We start from the raw sequence: 25,763 nt of genomic DNA, 5'->3' as shown, positions 1-25,763 counted from the left end.
TTTATTAGATTTTAAAAGATAACTGAACTATACTATACTATATTATGGTTTTATTACTATATTATGGTTTTCTTGTATTAATAAACTACTTTATGAATCCTATTCAAATATCGATGAAGTGCTAAACCAGGGTTTCCCAAACTTTTTTGCAAATGGCCCCCTTTAAAGAGTTTGAAAAAGCAATGGCCCCCTTTAACATATAGGTTACTCATAAACTATACACATAAGACCCTTTTTTTTTTTTTTAGCTCTTCATCTGCAACTCAAGAATATCTAGTGTAAGTTTCTAAACTACCATAAAATACACATAAGACCTTTTTTTTTGCTCTTCATCTGCAACTCAAGAATATCTAGTGTAAGTGTTTCAAGTTATGGCCTTATGGCCCCCCTGTGGCTCCTTTACTACTCATGCCCCCCCCTCTTCCCCCTTTGCTGCTCATGGCCCCCTGAGTATCTGTCATGGCCCACTTTGGGAAACCCTGTGCTAAACACTAAACTAAGCTGTCTAGCTTGTTTTGGTAAGTAAGGATCTCACTAGTATAATTAAATAAAAAAAAACTTTTTTTTTTATCCACTCCGAAAAATTATGCACAGTTCATGACTAAATTAATTAAGTGTTCACCATTAAAAGTTTTTTTTTTATGACATATCACATAGTTTCCACTACTAAAATGAATTTTGAACGATATATAAATACTCGATTTACATGATATAAATCGCAACACGTAAACCTATGCAAGTTTGTTGGGTACTTAATTTTATTCAAAAAACTATGGCTTCGTCTGAGTTCGTGAAGTTAAGGTGTCTATCTAGTAAACTATTTTTACTAATTAGTACTTTTTTAAGAAAAGCTTTTTTTATACTTAAATCTTTAATGCTGTTAAACATGTCTATTTTTGGTTGGAACTTAAGGTTGCAATTAAACTTAAAGACAGAGTTAGCAATTTTTTGAAACTGAAACATTTATAAGTTTTATGATCGTACCCCAGTAGAATCACGTATACTTTTCTCATTCAGTTACGAAATTATTATTTTTCCAAAAAATATTGATAAGTTTTTCAAAACCAAACTTTTACAGATTAAAGGTGTAAAAATACCATTAAATATCCAAACGGATACAGTATATGTTACTAACATTTTTTGAAGAACGTTTTTTCTTTCTTCATAACACTAAAAACACTTACTAGATTAATTAACTACTATTTACTTTAATTTAACTAAGCATTAATTGTTGCGTTTAATTGAAATATTTTAATTCAGTTTGCATTCAGGTAAAAACAATATCAAAATACTTTTAGATTTCGCAGCATTAATGCATCGATTAAAAATAAATATAAAAAAACTGCAGTGCCGATATATAAAAAAGTACGAAAATAAAAAATGTGTATAAAAAATATCTAAAAATGCTTCAAGTCAGTTGCACAGCTGTGTTGAGTTTTGATATCTAGCACCTTATACAAGATTTATTTATAGAGAAACTTAATTTTCAAATCAACAAATTTAATTCAGGAGAACGTTACCAAAACTTCTAATTGAAAAAAAGTTCACTTAATTTTCACCACAAATTAAAAATAAAAACTATACACATAACACCATATACAGCGATGAAGCATGCAATTTAGTCATTACGTCATAATTGTGACGTCATAATTTTTCAAAACTTTCTGTGACGTCAAATGTGTCTTATTATGACGTCATAGATGTTCTTCCTTTTGTTTCTGTTTCCGGTTGATTTTGTGTTTTGTTTAAAGTCAATGAGGACTCGAAGAACGAAAGCTTAAGTTTCGCTTCAAAGAGGAAATGACGTTTAACTGTGAGAATAAAAATAATTAATTGTTTTTATTATAAAGTTTTTATTAGTTTAAGTATTTTAATTTTATGCAACAGTACTAGAAAATTTAAGTAAGTTTATATCAACAAAACTCATAAGTTATGCAGAAATTTTACTAAGTTACATAATGCAATACAGTCAAATTTTTTAAGATGCGAAACATTTAAGAACGTTGACTGCACTTGTATTTTAGAACAAATAAGCGAAAAGTTCAGTATCTAGATCACAATATAAACATAGTAAAAAAATATTGATTACTTTTTGACCAAACAACTAAGTATGTGTTTTAAGTAGAAAAGTAAAAACAAATAACTCGTGAGTCAGCAAATCAAGGTACTCAGGCCATACAGAAATAAAATACATTTAGTAAAAAACTGCTTGTGAAAAGTAACGATATGTTTTTAAAATAAATGTTATACATTAAAGTTTACTATTTTACTATGGTAAATATTAAAACATCAGGGAAAATCAATTTTAGATTAGTTTGGCCCGTAAAGAAAAACTTTGTCTCGTATATCCAGTCCATATTAATAATCAGTTATCTACCCTTGACTTAATTTGTAAAATTTTAATAATAACGAAAAAAAAAAAAAAGTGTACTAACACATTAGCTTAATATATTATTTAATTAATTTTGTTAATTTTTAAAAATAAACTACCATTAAACGAGTAAAACAGTTTTTAAGTTTTGTAAAAAAGGTTAATATTGATACACACACCTTTGTATAAGTATTTTTTTTATTCAAAAAATTTAAAAACAACCTTTAAAACTGTGTAAACAAAAACGAAATACATAGTTTGAATTTTATAAAGGAAATTAAAATATTTAGTTTCGATATTTTAAAACATTTTTTTACTAAGTAATATTATCTTAACTTATACAAATTTTAAATTGACTGAAAAGACTATAAAACATTCAAATTAAACAAAACTAAACTATAAACTGAACAAACTTTTTTAATCAAATTGTTTTAAACAAAGTTAAAAACTTTTATTTAAAACAAATTTGGTCGAACAAAAATCAATTATTAAATTTAGTTTAAAAACGTTTTGGAACAAAAGTTGGATTAAAAAAGTTGTAAAATTATTTATAGCAGTACAGCTTTTTTAAGAAAAATAGTAAGAACTTCTTTTAAAAAGAACAATTAAAATGTGCTACAATTTCTAATTACAGAATTACAAGTAGGATTTAGCTTTGACTTTTTATCAAAACTAATTTAACAGCTTAACACTTTGTCTACTTTTAACATTACATAACTGATCATACAAATGTACAAATCTGTATTTTCCAACATTTTTAAGAGCCTTGCCTACATTAACAAGTATTTTGATTTCAACTAATGTTAAAGTACAGGTTAAAAATTATCACTTTAAACAATCGTAAATTAACATGCAGACTTTTCATATACGAAATTTAAGTTATATACTTTTTTTAAGAACTCTTAGTTACTAACTTTAAATAATATTCTATTAAATTTAAAAATAAAGGTTTTACTAATCCTTAAAAAATTAACATTTTGTAATGAAACTTTATTTTAAAGTGTAAAATGATTCTCCTTTTTTTTTTCTAACTGACCTGTAACATGTTTTTTTGATTTTTGTTATTTTTTTTTTTTTTCATTTACTTTTTTAACCTTTAGAAAGAATTTATTTTATTTTACTTTACCTGCGATGAAGAGTTAATTTGTGTTTTAAATTTAAAAAAGTGCTGTTATTTGATATTTTTCCCACCTGTAACGAAGAGTTATTTTGTTGCTGCTGCTGCTGGGACCTCTGTTCCGGATGAGTGGCTCTCCAGTACGTGTCCAGGTAATCCCCTAGATGCTCGCACGCGTCTTCGAGCTTGTTCTCGTCCAACACCACATCGAACAAGTCCTGTTGGTGAGGAGTTACAAGTACATAAAAAAAATCTTTTGTGAAAATATTTGTTTTTTGTTTAGAGTTACTTTTAACAACTTACTGTACAAACAGTGAAAACACTAAATAAGTCATGTTGGTGATTTTTTATTTATTTTTAATACACAAAAATTTTTTTTGAAAGGTTAATACAGGTTTTTGTAGGAAATAGTATCAAGAAAAATTACTTGCAGCACAAGATACTGTTCGACTGACAAAAAACAAATACTCTTCAACTCTAATCTTAAACAATTATCTAGCTAGACTATTAGACAGAATTTTTTTTTCAAAAATTTAGCAAAATGTTTTGTTTTAACTTAATTATTTGTAGAATATCTAAATTAGAACTCAATTATTTTAGTCCAATAGTTGCAAAACTGTAAAGTTTTCAAACAATCAATGATTGCAAATCAATTAAACATTTAGTATTCTTTGAAATTACAAAATAAACTAGGCTAGTTTTCTATTTAGTTAATTTAGTTCTACAAAAACGGTAAGCCAAAGTTTAACCAACAACTCCTAACAGGTTACTGTAAAAATATAACTGCTAAGTATTTGCTCAATTTAACTGTAAAAGGTTAAAATTCATAATTAACTGAACATTCGTCAACAAAATTTGGATTAATTTTTAGTACAATAATTACCTTTTTATTACAGCTAAAAATATAAATGGTGATTTTAATTGGTTTGTCTTAAACTTTAAGATTAAGCTAACTAAGTGAAAACGCTAAAAATTAATGCAAATGTTTAACCTCTTACTAAGAGACCTTGATGAAATTTCTAAAAGATTGAAATAGTTTACAAATTAGTAGTTTTATCTTAAAGTACTTAAAAACAGTCTTGTATTGAAATTTCTAATAAAAAATAAAATTTTATAGTTACGAGAAAAAAAAAGTAAATTTATATTTATTATGAACTTAAAAAATTCTCATCTGTTAACATTTATAAACAATATATGTATATGTATATAGAAATAAGTTTATTAACTTAATAAACTAAATTTTTACAAATTATATATATTTGTACCTGATTACAAGCAGCTAACTTCTCAGCAGCTACCATCTGAACTGTCAGGTATTTCATCTGAGATTTTCCTCGCGTTCTGATCAATCTCTGTAGCACCTTAAGTTGTGTACAAAATTTTAGAAAACGTTAAAATTTATAAATATTTAACTATGTTTGATAAAATAGTTTTTTAATAAAACAACACTGGAATTTGAAAAATCTTTGTAGCACCTCTAAAGTATTTAAATATTTTGAATCGCACTACTTTAATTTTAATTTTATAGAGGCTCATTTAAGTTTAATAGATCAATAAAACGTAAAACAATTTAGAAAAAAATAATGTTTTTCATAGATTAAATGAAATAATATGTTTGGCTTTAGTTTATTATATAAAATGTATTACATCAGTATTATTTAATTATTTTACAACACTGATTGTGTTGAGAAAATAAATTAATAAACAAGTTCACATGTTCTTTAGTTTTTTGTGTTAATTTACAAAAAACACCTCACGTAAATGTACCATATAATATAATTTATAATGTTGTTCGCTGTACTGTATAGACCTACATATATTTTGTTTTAAAAAAGACATTTTAATACTTTATAAAGTTGTTAAATACATTACTGAATTTAGTCGAACAATCTTGACTAGACGTTTAAAATTTTATGTATATTTTGATAAATTGACAAAATTATGTAGTTTCACTATAAAAAAATTGATTTCAACACATAAAAAGTAATTTTTTAAATAAAGTTAAATTTGGTAAAGAAAAAGACATATTTTATAAAAATCTAGAAAGTTATAAAATTTTATCAAATCTCACTTTGTCTTTTTTTTTTGTTACATTTTTATGAAGGTTTGATAAATTACTTTTCTATTTATTGTTACAGTTGTCAAAGAATTGTGAATAACATTATCAAAACTAAAATGTTTTTAACAATAAGTTTCTATGAAACAAATTACTTTTAGTAAAAATATGCTTTGGTGCATATATCTTTTCAACCAAAAGTTAAAATTGATTTGAAATATTTTTAACTTATACTCGGAAGTAAAAAGTTTTTTTAGTAAAATTACTTTTTGCTTTGGTATTGGGATGCAGAGATACCGATTTAATTGAAATAAAAACATTTATTTAACTATTAAAGTTATAAAATTACTTTTTGCGAGGATATTTTAATGCAGACGACAATTGGGGCGAGGCAGGTTTTGGACAACTGGCTGGGATAATTGATGGTGTCCGCATCCAACACGATGAGTCTCATTGATCTCGCCGAATCGAATATCCTGTCTATTTCACGTTGGACCTCGGCTGTAAATTTTATTTGTTGTTACCGTTGTAATATTTATAAACATACGTTATAAACTTTATGTATTTATGATATGAAATTGAATGTATGTTCTGTCTATCTCACGTTGGACCTCAGCTGTTATTTGTGTTGGATTTTTGTTATGCATAAACCATGAAAAGTTATCATTTCAGAATATTATTATTACAAATCTAATAAGCCAGGTACAATGCACATTAAAATGTGTAAAGCTCCTGAATCTTGTACATTTAATAATAATCTAACTTTAAATCTACATCTATATCCTTCTGTACCTCAGTTGTGATAGTTTTTCTTTTTTGATTTAAGCTTAAAATCTACACTGTGTACTGTTAAAGCTAATTGAAATAAAATGAGTATATGTAACATATTTGAGTGTATGGGTTTCCAAACCTTGATTGTTTAACGTTGCGTTGATAAGTTTTAGTGGCTTTTAAAGGTAAAAGGAACAAAAACTTTCCGAGAATGAAGGTTTATTATTATTGAGTTTTTTTGTACATCATTATTAGACTATTGCATCAAAACCTGAACCACTTAAACAGAAAATTTAACGCAACATATCAGTAACACAATAGTCTTTTTTCTTATAATGCTTTAAAATATTACTCTTTTTAAAACATAAGAATTTTTGTTGTTATAAATACAGTAAATTATAACAGATATTGCAATACTAACTGAAATAAATAAAAACAATTATACAACCGAAAATTCCCTTTAAGCAAAGCATAACTTTTGAAATACAAGTACATAGTTTGTAAGCACGAAATAACTACAACAATAAAATCTCAAAATTTTATTTACATTAAAATGTCAAATGCCTGCTTTACGTCTTAAAAACAGATAAAAACTTTAAAATGTTCAATACACAGATTGCAGTTACATGCAAGTATGAAGTGTAAATAAATCATGAAATATTTAGATAAAGAATTAAGTTTTTTTTCTTAAATAAAGCACTTTTATTCTGTCATAGAATATATGACAAAAAGTATTTCTAAGTAAACTGCAACTTTTCAAACCACTAACATAAAATTTTAAGTATATACCACTTGCATCACAAATGTGCAAGTAAAAAATCTGTTCACTTTATTTTTTATTGTATATTTATCATAATGTATATGATTTGTGAACCAAAATTAAATAACACACTTTAATTATATTTTATACACTTTACTAGCCTACTTTTCATTAACCTCATACAAAAACAGATAATAGTTTATTCTCAAACTTTGAAAGCAAATACTGAAAACAGAAGAAAATGTTTATAGCTTATGAGTGGACAGAAAACAACTTTAGTTTTATCAAGCAAAATGAATATGTAAATAAATTAACAATAGTTAAACTCAAAAAATACACATATATACATACACATAGAGCAGGTTTACAGTTTATACAGTAAGTAGTAAAAGCAATAAGTTGTAAAAACGCATCTTACAATCATGACGTAGATAAGCAAAACTAGCTAGTCTGAGCCAGCTTATTTTGAAAATGCAAGTATATATGTATGTATAAGTGCATATAAATAGGTATAGATATATATACATATATATACAAGGTTTGCAATTTATACAGTAAGTGTAAAAGCAACAAGCTGTAAAAAAACATCTTACAACTATGACGTAGATAAGCAAAACTAAGCAGGCTTATAGATAAATACATGTGTAAATGCAAATAAATAAAAGAACATATAAATAAGTATATATACATATATCAGGTGTTTTGTACGTTATTGCGATGCGGATATACTCTACTCGAGCTCGTTGTGACGTCATAAGGACCGAAAAAACTTATAAATAATAAATTGCCTCGAGCGCAACTTCTGCAAGTTCTGAAAAAATAAGATATCGTTTTTAGCAGAAACTTTACTTTTTTTACTGTATTTACTTTAGTGATAATAATAATTTTGAAAACTTTCTTATAATTTTGTTTTTTAATTATTGAACATGTTAAAATTTTACAAAAATAACTAAAAACAAGAGGCTTTTAAATAAAGACTTGTAAGAATTGTGTTTTTGAAAAAATGTTTTAATTTTTCTAACTGCATAAGTTGGCATTTGCTATAGTATATAAAAAGTATTTAAATCATTCTTTTAAAATTTAGATATTTTTACTGTAAATTTATGATAGCTAAAGTATAAAGAACAGTTTGGTCACAAAAACTATTATTAGTATGTTTTATAAAACTAAATTTACATATGTTTTTATTTTTATTTTACAAAACAAAACTTTTACTTCATAAACAATTTCTGGAAATTTTTTGAATAATTTTATATAAAAATTTTGATAAAAATAAAAAGCACACAAGTTTAGTATATTTTAAAGTGTTTTATATTGATATTTTTGAATTTCTTAATTGTAAAAAAAAACAATATTACAAATGTTTGAAACTTTATTTATAATGTAAATTTGCTCAAAGGTTGAAAAACAAAAACAAAATTTTCACAAACATGAAACCTTTAAAACGAGTTCAAAAAAGTTTAAAAACATTTGCAACTGGTTCAGCTAAACTTATCAATCTTATAAAGTGTTTTTTAGCATAAAAATTCAATGCATGTTAAAACTTAAAAAGAGTGAGTTTGTAACTTTCGGTAAATTTATTTCTTTGTTTTGGTCAAAACAAAGATACAAGGCACGTTTAAAATGCAACAAAATACAAATAAAAACAACGTTTTCAAAGCGAAAACTTTTTTAACAATGTCTCGAGACCTTATGTGTTTTAAAACCAGACAATAATTTTTTTTTTAAATTATTTTAAATAAGAAAATAGTGGAAATTTGTTTTAGTTTGTTTTTGATAATTATAATAATAAAGTTATCAAACTTACTAAGTTTTTTACTATTTATGTTATAAAGACATTTATAAGCGTATTTATTTACTGTTGTAGAAATTGATTTAATTTATTATAGAAACAAATCAAAATTATTGTCTTGTGAATTGTAAAAAAAAAAACACATAATGCATTTTGTAACCAAAGGTTCTTTATTTTAAATAGTTATGTCAATATATTAAACTTTTTAATAATTTTATTGTTACAAATTAAAACTATCAATCTTGTTTTTCAAACAAAAAAAAATTAAGTACTTTTTAATACATATATTATATAAAAACTTGAGAAAAATTCATTAAAAAATTTTTTGAATGAATCGTGTCTCAAGTTTTTGTTTAAATATAGAAGAATAAAAAGTCATTTACATTTCTCAACAGAGCATGTATATGTTCAAAACAACACTTTTATCAACATCTTTATATGGACAACTTGAGTTGATCTTGAAATTAATAGATGAAATCGTGAAATATTAATGAACTAATTATGCGATGATAAAATTTGAGTCGAGAATTATTTCAGCTGTAAAAACTTGATTCATTATTCTGTATTATTGATTACTGTTTTGCATAAAAGCTGCTTTAAATCATCAAGTTTTATTAATTTATTAATGCAAAAATTAACGACTTTTATTGATACATTGTAAAAACTTTGGACTTGCAAACAATTTTTATGAATCATATACTAAGTATTAAATTGAAAATATTAAAAAATATTAAGATAACAAACATTTAATCTAGCAAATAATTTTCAAGTCACATTCTTGCTCTAGATATAAACATCAGGCAAAAAGTGGAGGTTTCCTAAGAGCAGGTTTGCCCATTAAGTTAAGTATCGTATGAAAATAAAATAGTGTTTAAGATAACTTGGTAAGAATTTTTTTTTTTACGTATACAAAATTATTTTTAATCTTTTTAAAGTTTCGGATTAGTATGTTGGGTACGTTTTAATTTAAAATAACAACCTCCATAATATTTTTTTTTCTTTACTTAAATAACACTAAACCAAGACTAGTTTTAGTGGTGGATATTTCAACCAATTTTGTATTAAATAACCAAAAACTTGACATTTTAAAAGTCAAAATTTTACAAGTACAGATAATGTCTTGTTTTTAAAAAAATTTCCATTTGTTATTACAAAACACAAAGAAGGACTTATTTTTATATACATTATAAATCAATTGCTACAAAGTATAAAACCGAGACCGGATCTTGCTGTTGATTTTTCTTCAATTACTTTAAGTTACAAGTGTTAGCTTGATGTTGTGTAGACTGTGCATTAAATGTTACCAATATTAGTAATTTGTATTAGATCTTGGCATAAACGTTTCTATTAAATACAAAAAAACAAGTAATCAACTTTTTGTAGATTTTATATCAATTACAACACAACTTCATTAACCTATACTACATCTTGTGGTTAATTTTGAATAATTTATAACAAAAAATATCATGTTACGGTTTTTTTAACAAAAACTTACAAATAAATATTTTTTACATTTTTATAAATTTTTCTATTAAATACAACAAAACAACCAACCGAGACTGGATCTTGCGATCGATTTCTCCACCACCCTCCTTGTCGGGTTGTTCAGAACGCTCCTCTTTCCCAGCGAGATGTCAGCCGACACCCTCAGTATGGACACCCTCCCCTCGAACCTGTGCTTCAGGTAGTCGAACACCGCCTTCTGCATCATGTCCGTCACCTGTGTGACGTCATAAGTATGTTTGTGTGATGTCATAAATAAATGTGTGTATCAACTATAAAATGATTAGAGGTGTTTATAAGTATTGATGTTTAGTACTTTCTGGTCCGCATATAACATTAAGTTAATAAGCTTTTGTGAAGTCATAAATGAATTATCTGTGACGCCATAAATAAGTTTGTCTGTAATGTCATAAATAAGTTTGTGTGTAAGGTCATAAATAAGTTTGTGAAAACACCTTCGTAGTTAGAAATTTATACCATAAGCCTTAATGACATGGTGCTTTCTGCACTATGAGGGCCAAATGTTGTTAATAAAGCAATTAATTTACTGTGACGTCTCAAACAAGTTAGAAATTATAATGTCCCAAGATCTCACACATTGTGACAAAACAGCATATGTAGACGATTCGCGTGGAGCGAAAATAATGCAATTAAAAAAGTAGAAAACATTCAAATTATCTTCAGAAAGATTCGTTAAACACATGCTTGTTTTAAATATAAAACTTTATACTTGGCCACCTTTGAACATGGTGCGGTCAACACGACAGGGAAACTAGTTACAAAAATAAATAGAAAAATAATAAATAATAATATAAAACCTCGTATCCCTTCAAACTGGGTCCGATCAGCACGACGGGTCGCATCGAGGGAACTACGTCATAGAAGGGAACGGGGTCCTGCTTCTTGAAGAACTTTCTCCTCCCGCCCCCTCCACCCATCTCCTTCAGGGGAATTCCCTGTTGCAGAGACGACGACGACATTTTGTTGCTGTTAGGGGAAAATTAAAACAATTATTACAGTAAGTGTGTATTGCATATAGTTTGAAGGACAATAAAATAATAAGATAAATGAGTAGATCTAAACAACACAGTTTTTGGATAACGTCATTCTGTTCTCTTAAATAGAAAATTAAGTAAAAAATATATAAATGTATGTGTAATTGTACATGGTTTAACAAATAATGAATAAGTAGCTCTCAACAACAAGTTATCATTTTCGTATGGAAAAAAGTTCGTAGGCGGTGGTTACATTTTGTATATTGACGAAGAAGCCTATGAACTAACAAGTCTGTTTCTGTTTAAATGAAAATTGAGAAAAGAAAGTATATATGTAACTCTACATGGTATAACAAATTATGAACAAGTAGCTCTTAACAACATGGTTGTCAACGTTTAGAAGTAGGATTCGTAGGTGGTATAAAACATAAAGAAGAAGCACGGGAGCTAGTAAATAGTCATTATGTACTATCTGTTGTGTCAAAAGATGTTTTGTTACAGTAACGATTGTGGTAATTTTTTGTTTGGAATTTTTAAGACACTTACTGTAACGGCCCCAACCGTAGAGCCAAGTAGTGCTTACTTTTTTTATATACGTGCATGAGTTTTTAACTTATGGCAACCCTGCTTTCAGGATTAAGTATTCATTTCAGTAAATCAAGTACATAAGTATCATTAATACCATAAATACATTTTTCTATTCAAACTAACAAAATTATTGTGGTAAAACGAACGTCACACTTGATAGATATTTTTTTATGATATGGTTTCAACTAAAAACTTACAAATTAATAACCAAATAGTATGCTTTAGACGCAAGAAAAAAAAATTCACATTTTACACGGTATATTTTATGTCAAGTTTGTTGAAACTGGATAAAAGTATGAACAAAGCTCCGAGTTTGTGTTATAATAAACAGAAAAACTGTAAGAGCATTGTAAAGAAAAGTTAACAAATTTCATGTTTAAAAATAAATTTTTAAGCACCTTATCTTTATAAAAGCTAATTTATTAGTAATAAAAATTTGATACCTCAACTTAGAAAAATAGACAAATAAAAATGGTAGCACCAAGGGGTATAAACTACAATTTCTTTAAAAACTAGCACCCCGTAAATTTCAACGTAACTTTTGGCTTTAAAAAAAGGGTATGTTGACGTATATAATACAGTTTTTTTTTTTCTGAAGCTTAAATTAAACTTAACTTGTTATAAAACACATAAGAAAAACCAGCTGACATAAGTATTATAAAGCAATTAAATTGATGAATTTTACAACTACTTTGCTTGTGTAAGACAAAATTCTTTTCTTTGCAACAAAAAAGGTTAACATTTAAAATAATTTAATTGAACTGATCCATTAAGGTAGCTTACGTAGATTGAAACTAAAAAGAATAGAAATTAAATAAAAAAATATTTCTTGTTTTATTCAAAAAGCTTTAAATTCTTATTGTGTTTTTTTCATCGCAAAGCACTTACTAGACAAAAGTACAACTTTTGAAAACATCACCAAGTTTTTCATAGCAAATACATTTCAGATTTATAAAAAAGAAAATAAATTATTTTTTTACCAGCACATTCAATTATGATGTTCGATGAAATCTATTAATCCAATTAAAAAACTTTTCTTATCTAAAAAAATGAAATTTGAAGAAGTTTATACCATTTCATTCTTTTAATCAATTAAGTTCTAAGAAAAATCTTACAGCATCCTAAATATTCAAAAATTTAAAATATCCAAAAAAATCGGTTTCGAAATAACAAGGCTATAATTAGAGTTATTGTTATTATTACAACTACAAGTTTTATTTATCAAAACTACACAATTAAACAAACAATCAAACTGATACGATTCTTCTTTTCAAAATGTTAAAAGGTGCGTCACATACAACATTTTTCTAAATAATCTCACTCAATAAAGTGCAGTGAAAAATGTTGTTATTTTATATCACAAATTTTATTCAAATCGTAAAGTAAACGAAAAAGTAGATTCTCAAAAAAAACTTTACTTCAAACTTTACTTAAAGTATTAATAACTCTGCTAATTTAAATCCCACTACAAGTTTTAAAACTTAAAAATTTTCAACCCTTACTCGATTAAATTGCAGTGAATCTTTTAATTTATTTAAGCGCAAATTTTACGGACAAAAGTCTTACCCAAACCGTAAACAGTAAATTAGATATTCAAAAAAGACTCTACCATGCTTAGTGATCGAATAAATCTTTAATTTTTATCATCCCCCTAAAAATCTCAAAAAAAATTCTACAATCTCACTCGGTTAAATTTCAGCAAAATATGTATTTTATTTGAATCGTAAAAGTAAACAACATTAATGGTCAAAGTTGTACGATTCTTTACTTAAAAATACAAAACGACTCTTTAACTTTTAACATCCCTTTAAAATCACTCGCAAGTTCTCAACTTTCACTAGATTATATCAGTAAAATATGTAGTCTATTTAAATCGTAAAAGTAAACAACATTAATGATCAAAGTTGTACGATTCTTCAATTAAAACCACAAAACAACTCTTTAACTTTTAACATCCCTCTAAAATCACTCGCAAGTTCTCAACTCTCACTCGATTAGATTTCAGCGAAATATGTAATTTATCGACGTGCCCTTAAAACGCCTGCGAGCGATGACTAAAATCAATAAAACTTACTCTGAATTTCTCCAGTTTTAATCAAGATTCATTATACGGTGCGGTGGCGTTGTTAAAATGAACAAATCGAAAGTTTACTATGTACTACAAACTGGTATGGTTTAAATTGTTTTTGTTTTTATGCTGTAGATGTCATTATACAACTTTTCTGCTAAATTGTTTTTTTCAGCTTCTGTTGTTAAACTGTTCATCTTATTTCAAATTTAAAATAATGAACTGCATACTAATTTTACGAAAAAAATGTAATGTTTAAAAGTTTAATTTTAATACAGATTACAACAGAAATTTAAAAAAAATCGAATCTAGTTCTAAAAGTTGTATTTTTGACAGAGAAAAACTTATAAAAGAAACAACTACCTTAGTATTTGAAGACTTTTACAAACCAAGTTAATTAGTCGTGAAGGTATTCAAAACAACTAAAACATATAAAACTTACTTCTAAAAATCTAATATTACTGTTTGGTTTTGCCTATTTAAAGCACACTTGCATTTACATGAAGTGTTTGTGTTTTCTTTCAAAACCTGAAAAAGGTAGGCTTTAAATATCAAAATATAATTGACTAAGATATTTTCATAGCAATATACAAGAGTTTAAATGCGACCAGTTACTAAAACAAGGAGCTAAACTTTATAAGTTTATATACTTAAACACATAGTTATATATACATATATATATATATATATATAAGAATTTTCTTTGAACTTGCAATTGATTTTCATTAACCTCTTAAGTGTAAATGCGACCTCGGCAATTATAATTCCAATATTAACTCGAATTAACCGTAACGCATTGAGCAATTTTGTTATAATGCTCACAAACTAAACGTGCTAACTTGAATAGTTAACTAATAATTGTTTTTTTTTATTTGTGAGTAAAACGCACAAATACACATGATTCAATTTTTTGAGTCCAGTTAATTTCTTTTTGGGTCAAAGTTTTAAAGCCCTACAATAAACGTTCATTACTGATTTTAGTTTAAGCCTTCAAGTAACTTATAAAATTCCAAAGGCCACTCTAGGCAATGAGTTAAGGGAAGCACTGTTTATTTTTTGTGAATAAATAGAGGCACAAGTTGACTTAAAAGTTTTCAGACACAAGTAAAAGAAAACTAAAATCATACGTATTTGACCGTGAACAACAGTCTTTAGAGATTAGAAATTTTTACATTTGTAAGAAGTATACACGCTACCCTGGCAAATTGCAAAGAGCCACCCCTTAATATTTGTTATGGTTTTTAAACTCTCTACATCAATACACTTGAGATTAACACAATTAAAAAAATATCAAAGTAGTGAAAATTTTAAATAGAGCGAACAAGAACAGAAACTCTTCAAATGTATCGTAATTAATGTTACTGCAAATATTGAGTGTATCTTCAAAGTAACGTATATAAAATTTTTAATCAAATATTTTGTAACAACTTTTTAAATTTTCATTTGCATTGTTTTTGCAGCAATCAAACATGTAACACTTAGGTAGGTTTATCATTTGAAAGTGGTATTATTAAAGCTCTGTTTTTATATATAAAAGTGCTGTACTTAAGATTGTATAATACATTTACATAGCTACCTGTAAGAAAAAAAAATTTGAAAAACCGACATTTTCTACTAAATAAAAGTATAGCTATTTCGATACGACTAACTTGTGTAAAGACAAAAAATGTTTGTTTTTTAAGTAGAAAGAATTAAAAATTTGCAAAAGCAATAGACTTTATGTTAGCTGAGTTCATATTAAAATAACAATAGTTTATACAAATTAACAAACATAAATAGTTTAAATTTTATCTTATAAAAAAGTTAAAAATAACCTAAATAATAAATAAAAAAATTGCGTTTTGTTTAAAGATAGAGATTTTTTATTTTTGAGGTAAAAAGAAAAAAAAAATTTTAAACAACCAATTCTAAAGACTCAAGTACTACAAGTAAAGCAAATACACTGAAAATTAAAAGTAGCAAAAAAATAGCAAATTTTGATACTACTGTTACTATTACGTTATAGTTGTTAAGTAAAAAATTATTTAATTTAGATGAAAAGAATAGAACATTGGTAAAAAAGTCTAATAGTAAAGTCTCCTTCTAAATATAAAGTTAAAGTAGCGCTAAAAATTTTCGTTTTATTTTTGTGCAATCAACATTATAATAAGTAAAGTAGAAGCTGTTTTTTTTTTTAAACAGAAATAATAGAAAATTTGCAAAAAATACGCTGTTCATTCTCCTAAAGTATTACAAAAAGAATAAAAATAACAGAGATAGAAATAACAGAATTTAGTTGTATATAAATCAGTTGATATTAATCAAAACAGTTACAGAGTTTATTGTAATCACATAAATATAGTGTTTAAAAAATTGCCAAACGTGCTTTAAAATTAATAAAGTCTTATCTAAAACAAAAGTTTAAAAATAGCATAAAAAAGTTTCATTCAACTTTGATACTATTAATATTACAATGAGTAAAGTCAGAAGCTTTTTTCAAGTAAAAAGAAAGTTTTCCAAAACGACTGGGTTCGTTCTCCTAAAGACTCGAGTATTGCAAATAGGATAAAAATAAACAGAACTGCATAAATAGTCTTTGAATTTGTTTGATTATAAATCAATAGCAAGTCTGCAACAGTTGCAGAAATAAATATTCAAATTTCTCCTGTGTGCATGTGTGAACTGAATTTGCTATTTTTACCACTTTATCACATGCACTTTCATTATATTACTTTTTTCTAATGAACACTCTTTCATAAGAGAAACTGTTGTTTCCAAACGCGAGAAAACCAGTATAACTCTTTTTAGGGATTTTTTGAATAGCAAAAATTCAAGTTTCTCCTATTTCCATGTTTAAAGCAAGTTTACTATTTTTACCATGTTATCAAAAGCAAGCTTTTTTGTGTTCTTAGTCAAATCTTTTGAAATATTATGCATCAAGTTGATAATTAAGCAATTAGAGTTCTAAACTTCACAGAAAGAGATTTTTTTTATAATTTATTACATTAATTACTAAGACTACTTTCTGCATGGCTTCAATGTCTTTCAGGTTTATTCATAATGATAAACTATAAACAAAATTTAACTAAGGGACACATATTTTACCGAAATTTTTTTTTAAACCAGGTCTTAGGACCAAAACTTGAGCGTTTTATTTTTTTTTTTTTTTGATAAACAATATATAAAAATTCTCAGAAAAACTAATTTTAAAATGTGCTGTTTATATTAGCGAAAACTAACACACCTTTATAAGGTTTAATCAAACGTTTTTAAAAAACGAATCATTATGCAACTGTCTGGAATATATTTGTATTTGTATGAAAAAATTATTTTAAAATTTTCAATACGTTGACGTCAGAAATAAGTGGTTTTTGTAAAAAAAAATTTACGGTAAATTTACTTTTTGCACACGTAAGTCGTATATAAATATATACAAACTTAATTTAATTAAACTGCTGCAATCAAAATAACTGCAGCAAAAATAACATATAGACACAACTAAACTACGTATGTTTTTGAAATGTTTAAAAGTAAAAATAAAACAAATTACTGTAAAAAATTTATCTATAAATAATATTCATGATTGTTTTATCAAACAATAAAACAAAGCTGAAATTTGTTTATCTCAGTTTATAAAGTAGCTTACAACTTTTTCAAGAATGTCATATATGAATAAATCTACAAAGTTAGAAGCTTTTAAACTCGATTCTCTGAAACTTTAGAGAACCAACTCAAGCACAAGAATTTTTTTAATGCAAATGCTGTGTAAGTATTTTCAACAGAATGTGTTCACGCAATTTCAAGTTAGTTTGATTGATTTTTCTAATGTATTGCCTTTACAGCAAAACTTTTAGAGCATAAAATTTATTTAATGACACAATTGCGGTCTTGTATGTGCTGTTTAATATCAATTGAAATAATTTTTTGAGCTTTGCTTTTAAATTTGGTGTACCAAAAGGCTGAATCAGTTCACGGTCGAATAATAAATTGTCAGCTAAAAAATAAAATTCTACAAAAACACTTAAAACTCTATGAACATTCCAAACATGTAACAACTGATTTTTCATCAATTTATCTTACTGAATAGACTTATTTTTTATTTTAAGTGATCCTATCAATGTTCTTGTAGTACTAAAAATAAATAAAAAACATAAATAGTTTTTACGTACGTTGGGATTTCCCAAACTCGTTTTCATAATTGATCCCTTTGGCAGAAACTTAAATCACCAACTTTATTATAAGTGGCCCATTTACCAGTCAATTTATTTTTGCGTCCATTGCTAGTTATCGCTGACTTTCGGAATACCCTGGGGTCTATAGGCCAACATTAACAGCATTCATAGTTTGAAAATCATCAATTTTTATACATTTTGTTTCATGCGCATGTTATTTTTAACTCACCCAAATTGTCTCACACAATATTTTATTCATATTTTTTGTATTTAAATTTTGCTTTTAAATTCACCCAGTTTGGCTAACCCGTGGTTTCGTTTATACTTTTTAATTTAATGATTAAATTTTTCACTCACCAAAATTGACTCACACCATATTTTATTTGTAAACATTTTTTCAAGTTTTTTTACCCAAGTTGTCTCACACTAAGTTTATTTTAATTATTAAATATTTTTTTACAACTCACCCGAATTGTCTCACGCCGTCTTCATCATCATCTACATCGTCCATATCTTAAAAGTAATAATTAATAGTTAATAGAATACAACATAATAATACAAACTGTGTCAATATTAAAAAAGATAGTATATAATATATTTATAATGGTAAATAAGATATAAAATAGGTGTGAACAAACGATAAAATTATATACAGTTCATTAGGTAATAAATAACTAATAAAATACAGAAAATACGCAAATTATGCAAAAAACTATTTATTTAAGATCGCTAAAAAAAATCTTAAAAATACACGGAGTATTTTGGTTACCTTGGTCTGTGCCTGTGGTTTTCCAATAAAATACTTTAGAACTGTTTAAAAATGTTTTTATACCATGTACAGACCTTCAAACAAACACTTGAAGTTTCTACGTAAAGCAATAATTTAATTACGCTTGTGTTAAATTGTATATCCACCGGTTTAAAAAAAATTAAAAAGTGTCAGTACTTGGTTTTCGGTTAAATCCATTGTGAGAAAAATTTCTAAGCGCTATAACTTAAAATGTATAGAATACTAAACTGTAACCAAAACACGGTTAGTTTTTGCATTAATTAAATTTACTTTATAATTTAAACCTTAATTAAATATCATGGAAACTTTGTAAAAAAAAGTTTAAAAGTTCTGCATAAACAAATTTTTCATAATGTAGAGCTCAAACAACAACATACTCGAGCTAAAAAAGCTGACTATAACTGAAGCTTTTATGCAAATAGCTAAAAGTGGTTACAGTAAAAAGTACTACAAGTATTTAAACCAAGTCATAATTCCCCTGAGATATTTTGATAGTAATTGAGTTGAACAGCTTACAGACTAGAGCCATTGTGAAGCAATGAAAACTTATATGCAAAATTCAATTTTCATAGACAAACTGAGAACTAATAATTTATGTAAACTATCAATAAACTACCACAACAAATTTCAATTCATAATAATGATGATTCATAAGTAAGAAATTTTAATAGCTGGCAGACTGCTATGGCTAGTAGTAGTTGCTAATAGTGTTTGAGTTAGAGTGGAAATTCAATTCGTTTGGGAGATAGTACGAACTGATAATATTAAAAAGAAAATTGAGGTTTTTTTACTTGAATTTTAAAAGCAGTAGTGTAAGTTTGCTAAGTTTTTTAAAGTTTGAAATGAAGTTTATTAAATTAAAAAAAAAAAATTTTTTTAACAAATGTTTGTAGTGGTAAAGCTTGGTGGGTCTTTACTTTTATTGGTCAATTTTAACTTAACGTGAAAGCACTAAACAAAAAAATTACGAAACAATTTTTTAATGATAGCAGTTTCTATGAATAAAGATAAACTACAAGTTTTTTAAGCTGTCATTAAAAAATGTTCTATAACTATTTACATAAGAACTATTAACGCTTTAGATATGCAAACCTTAGATCAGTATAGAAACAAAAGTATATTTTTTCTATAAATTGTGAAGTTTTAGTATTGAAATTTTAGAATATCTTTATAAGAATGGAAAAATAAATTAAACAAACGTACAAACCCATCCTAGATTAAGCAAATTAAGTATTATAACCTAACTTAAAATGTATTGAAGCTAGTTTGATAACACATTTAATAAATTTCTAAGGTTGTACAACTGTTTTAAATATGTAGTAAAATTAGACCTCAAGAACTATCAAAATGTTTTTTAGTTGAGAATTAATTAAACTATTTGTTAGACTCATTTCTCAAATCAAATCATCCTAAAAAAAACTTCTGGTATCTTTTATGACTATGAACAGTTTTTATACAACTCTTTAAAAGTTTTCAAAAAAATCATTAGTCATTTGATTGTTGTGAAAGAAAAACTCCAAAATCAAAACAAGGTTTCTCCTGAATTTAATCTATTTTGTAGTATATTTTCGCTACTATGCCAATATTCAGTAAGTCAGCTAAGTTTAATGTAGATGTTGCGATCGTTATATCTATATAAGTTTGAAAATAAGGAAAGTTGTAGGTAGCGGTTATTTACAGTTGTTTTCAACTATTATTATTTTAATATGAAATAAGTAGTATTAGTTAGTTATTTTTTAGTATAAAAATGTTTGATAAATAGTTTAAAGAAAACAAATAATGATAGTATAATAATTCTAAAAAGTAGTTTTAGTTAAATTTGTTCCTAAGTTAAGATAAATAAGATAAAATTAAATAAAAACTTGTATTTATTATAAGCTGTTTAAATAATCTAAAAAGATATACTAACTATATTAAATTAAAGTATGTGCTACTAATTTATATATAAATTATATTATTATTTTATATATATATATATTTTACGGTTATAATTATAAAAATTATAAAATCAATTAAAAAAAAACAAGTTGTTTTTAACTTAAACTAATGAAGCACGTAGCCCTATTTATAATGTAAAATAACTTTTTTAAAGCTATATTTCATAACAGAGTTTTTAAAAAAACATGTATATAATATACCAACAAAAGTATACAAAATTATTAATTGGTCGGTGATATTGGATTATTAAGTAAACTTTCAAAAACAGTTAAAAATCAAATCAAAAGAAACTAATAAATAACTGTACTTATAAAAAATTAATTAACATTTAATAACTGGAAGGAGTAGTCGATTTTTTTGTGTATATAAGTATTAGTATAAAATATATACAAGTAGAGTAAGTATTTTTCTCAAACTTTAAACAGTATCAAAAATGTACATTACAACCAAATAAACTGACAGCTATAAAGCATGTTTAAATAGTGTAGATGTCCTGTTCAAGTTGTATAAAATATAGAGTATATGCATTACAACGTAACCAAATACAACTAACAGCTAGTGGGAGGAGTCGATTTTCTCGAGTATCCATCGATGGAGGAGTTGCTCGTTCCACCCGACTTGTTCTTGTAGAACCTGGAGTTCTCCTGCTGCTGCTTGATCTGCTCCAGCTTCTGGGGGCTGGGGATGAACCCGATCCCGCACCCGTCCTTCACCAGCCGCCCTATCCACCACTTCTCGTCGTATTTCTGCGACAATAATGACGTCACGATTACAAGTTTGTTTATTTGTATTGTAACAATTTATTTCTTCACCAGCCTCCCTATGCAACATTACTCGTCGTGTTTTTATTGTTACGTCATGTTGTAAATGGATAATGTGTACATATTAACATTTATGTTCTCATTATTTCGTAATATATTTTTAAAACGTACTAGTTGTATAACAATTATCAAAATGTATCAAACTCGTAAATCAAAATAATCTTGTTCTAAAGTTGCTACTTTTTGATTTGTAAAAGCCAGCCTGTGTGACCAAAGTCTAAACGACAAACTAACATGAGTCAGCCTAAATTATAAAAGATATGAAATTTTTAAATAGTTAAAACCAAGAGTTAGAAACAACATTATTTATCAAGCTTGGATACTAGGTCATAAAAACTAACTGAGAATACGTAAAAAAAATTTTTTTATACCTTGAGTTTTTCAACAGCCAGAAAAATTTCAAACTAGTTTCAGTTTCTTAAATATCAAAGTAGGCTCTTACGTTATGAATTTCTTTCAAAAGCTACAAGTACATATAAGTAATGATATTTCAAAGAAAAGCGAACATCAACATTTATACCTCTTTGATGTGCAGGAAATCTCTGACGTCAAAGCTGACGGTGGTGCCCGGAACCGGAACGTCATCATCGTCCCTGCCCTTGTACGAAACGTTTGTGCGAACTGCGAACGCCACGTGCTGAAGCTGAAAAAGTTGTAAATTGTGTAAATATGTATGTATTTGTCCTTCTTAGAAACATCAGTGCCACGTTGCAAACGCTACATGTTATAACTGTGAACACAGAACAATTTTAGTAAATTATGTACAAATGTACAATTTTATTGAACAGCAAACGTTGCGTTCTCAAAACAAAAATTCGGTTGCAAATTTATTTTAAACACTATTTAAAATACTGCTGACAATCAATAAAAAACTTGTTAAAGCTGAAAACTATTTCTTATGCTGACATTTTGGGTAGGACTACATATTTCACATTACTTTATTAAAACGCAAAAGTCCTAGAATCTCTATGACTAAAGTGTACGTCACAAACAACATACTTATGACGTAACAACTATGACGTCACAAACCTCCGCTTTTCTCAGCTTCTCCATGGCCAGCTCCTTCTGCACCTCCTTGCTCCGGTCCGCCCCCTGATCGTCGTCCTGGTAACCGGAAGGACTTCCCTGGTAACCCGAGGGGCTTCCCTGGTAACCGGAACCCTGGTAGTTAGGGGATCTCCCTTCGTCCCCGTGGTAGTTGGAGCCCTGGTCCTGCTGGTAGTTTGCGGAGTACATCTCGGACTGGCTGCCCAAAGACTGAATTGATCCCTGTCATGGGATTCACATGTTTTAATGTGAATATTGTATGAGTAATTTTTGTTAGTTATATTTTTTAATTAAATGTGAATATTATAAGATATTGTTTCATTATTTTCCTTTACTTAGTGAATTGCTCCCTAAAGACTGTTTTGATCCCCGAAAAAGGGAAAATATATCTTCAATTGAATGAGTTAAAAGCTTTATTCAAACTTATTTTATATTAATTGGTAAACTGACACTTTTTAGCTGATTTGTAGCTAAAGAGTATCTTAAAACAACGTTGGTAAACTTTTAATTTTACTCATTTTGTTATGTATGAAGTAAAAGAAAAACGTTATGTAACTATTTATTTACATATTTAATTGATCAAGTGCTGCTGTTTACATCTTATGTTATTTAAAAATTCAACTCATTTTTTTCAAACAACTGTATAACTTGTGTGTTTCTTTTTAGTGAAGATTCATATCAAGTTTACTAAAAATAACTTATGTAAAAGCCTAGACAAAAAAGTAAAATTTTGTCACATGTTTGCCATAACTAAAATAAATTTAGAACATAATTAAGTATAAAACGTTTTGAAGGACTACACTACATAATAAATAAGCCTTTCGGATAAAGCAGCTAATTGAATACAGAAAAAAATACTGTTTATTATTTTGCTTATCTAATAAAAGTGTAAGGCAACTAAAACTAGAAATGCACTGTAACTACTAAAAGATTAAACTAGATTTTTATTGATGAGGAAAGTTCCTCTCAGGGTTAAGTTAGGATTTTGTACCACTTAGGACTTTTAATTCTAATTGAAATTTTAAGCATTTGTACTCTACCTTTTTTAGCTAACACTGTTATAATTATATCATAAAATAAAAAATTAAAAATTAACTGTTTACACAAGACCTTTAATATATTACTGCTCTAGTCCAAATCTGATATTATGACCATATCTAATAACTATTGAAATTAAATATCATGAAATTAACACACAAAAACTTTAGAGGACTTGAGAAATATTACTTTTAAGATTTGATATTGATTAAACCTAAACATCACATTTAAAGAATAAAAATGAGTAATTTATAATATAATTAATTATCTGTATAAATATATAAGCTATAAAAGTCACCCGAATCCCAGAGTTTGTTGAAGATCCGCTCAGACTCGAGTCGTGGTGACGAGCGGTTTTCATGTCGTGACGTAATAATGCTGATTTTGATGACGTAAAATAAAAAGCAGGTGACGTATTAGTTGCTTAAATGAGACGAATGGCAATGAGGTTACTTCTGAAAATGAATTCAAATACAAATCAGTAAAGTATGTTGTTGTTAGTTTTGTTTATAAGCACAAAAACATTTAGTTCAATTTTAATTTTCTTAATTTATAAGAAAACAAAAGGTTTTTAATTCCATAAAAAGTTTTAAAATTTACGTTTAGCTTGCCTTTAAAATGATAAAGTAATTTAATTTGTATACATTTTAATCAAGTATTAGTATTCATTTTCAAATAAAATATTCATTGAAACACAAAGCATAATAGTTATAATTTAAATATCAACTATTAAATACCTAAAAACTATTGCAGATTTATTCTTTGTACTTGGTTGTATTCATTAGTCGTTCTGTTCAAAAAAAAATTAGTTCAAAGCGAAAAAGGACAAATAATATTGTTACCTATCATTATAACAAAAGCTTTAAATGTAGAATTCAATTTCTTTTACTTTTAAACCTTGCTAAATCGAAAAACTACTTCAAAACCTTCAAAAAATTGTATGCATGAGTAAAATTAAAAACAAAAATTTTAACTAAGATATTAATAAAAGTTCAGTTATTATTTTTAAAATCATTAAAAATTAAACCTAATTAAATTTGTTTTTTTTTACATATTAAGTATGAATTTAGTCAATTTGTTATAGTTTAAACTAAATGTTTTTTATGGTAATATTATTATATAAAAACAAGTGTTCGTTCGATTTGACTAAAACTAAGAATATTCTATGTTAATAGTAATTTATTTTTAAGTTAAATAATTATATATTTACCCTAACAAGCTCTGCTTAAAAGCTTTAAATAAAAAATATGAAAGTTAAAATGAAATATGCCATAGTAAAAAGAGCTTATTATTAAACTAAATATTAATTTTTATCATAAGTAAATTTAATTAGGTTATTAAAACTAACCTTTTTATAGTTATACTAACGACTCTTTTGATTTTATACTATTCATAACTATCTGTAAAAGTATGATACTTGTTTAGATTGTAGAAATTGAAATATTTTCCAAGTACAACTAATTAAGTTTTTTTTGTAAATAAACAGTTTTCATATTTTAAAACTAAAAAAAACCTACAAACTATAATATGCATTCAATGATTCTTTATATATTTTTTTTTTATAATGATGTTCTAATAAAACTCATACTAATAACTTAACAATTGTTTTACTTTAAGTTGGTGACTATTTTAGTATATTTATAGTAAATTATAGTTTTTTTAAACCTTTTTAAACAAGCTAATAAGCATTAAAAAACATACTTTAACCTGTTTATTGTTTTTTAACAAACATCTTTTATAATACTGTATAAGTATTAAATGTCAAATTTCACGGTTATTTACTATCGTTTAGTTTCAATACCTTTTAAGATTGGTATATAAATTTATATCATACATTTTAGAATCATCATATACACTTAAGTTGAGTAATAAAAAATCCAACTTAAAATAAAACATGCATTTATTTTTGCTTACTTCAAACTATAGACGAAAAATTATACTCTAAACAGCTTTATTC

The 25,763-nt window shown here is 26.3% G+C and overlaps 1 protein-coding gene across 3 annotated transcripts; it reads right to left on the bottom strand.

Moving 5' to 3' along the window:
- Positions 1-1,230: 1,230 nt before the first annotated feature.
- Positions 1,231-25,208, bottom strand: LOC145834322 (voltage-dependent L-type calcium channel subunit beta-2-like). Of its 3 annotated transcripts, none has more exons than XM_082941721.1 (13): positions 25,155-25,208; positions 24,544-24,596; positions 24,105-24,261; positions 22,751-22,990; positions 22,242-22,364; positions 21,454-21,646; positions 18,640-18,685; positions 11,189-11,357; positions 10,422-10,587; positions 5,894-6,045; positions 4,754-4,849; positions 3,563-3,706; positions 1,231-1,811 (listed from the first exon to the last, which is right to left on the bottom strand). In XM_082941721.1, exons 3-13 carry the CDS (start codon positions 24,165-24,167, stop codon positions 1,752-1,754), a joined length of 1,452 nt encoding a protein of 483 aa, XP_082797847.1. In that variant the 5' UTR covers positions 24,168-24,261; positions 24,544-24,596; positions 25,155-25,208; the 3' UTR covers positions 1,231-1,751. The 3 variants fall into 3 exon arrangements, with proteins under 3 accessions (XP_082797847.1, XP_082797848.1, XP_082797849.1); XM_082941722.1 differs by having other exon boundaries at positions 22,751-22,978; XM_082941723.1 differs by lacking the exon at positions 24,105-24,261.
- Between the last annotated feature and the right edge of the window lie 555 nt (positions 25,209-25,763).

This window comes from Thalia democratica, chromosome 4, assembly GCF_965202585.1.
Source record: "Thalia democratica chromosome 4, ktThaDemo2.hap1.1, whole genome shotgun sequence".
Taxonomy (NCBI): Eukaryota; Metazoa; Chordata; class Thaliacea; order Salpida; family Salpidae; genus Thalia; species Thalia democratica.
Note: the sequence above shows the minus strand (reverse complement) of the source record. Positions and strands in the feature narration are given on the sequence as shown.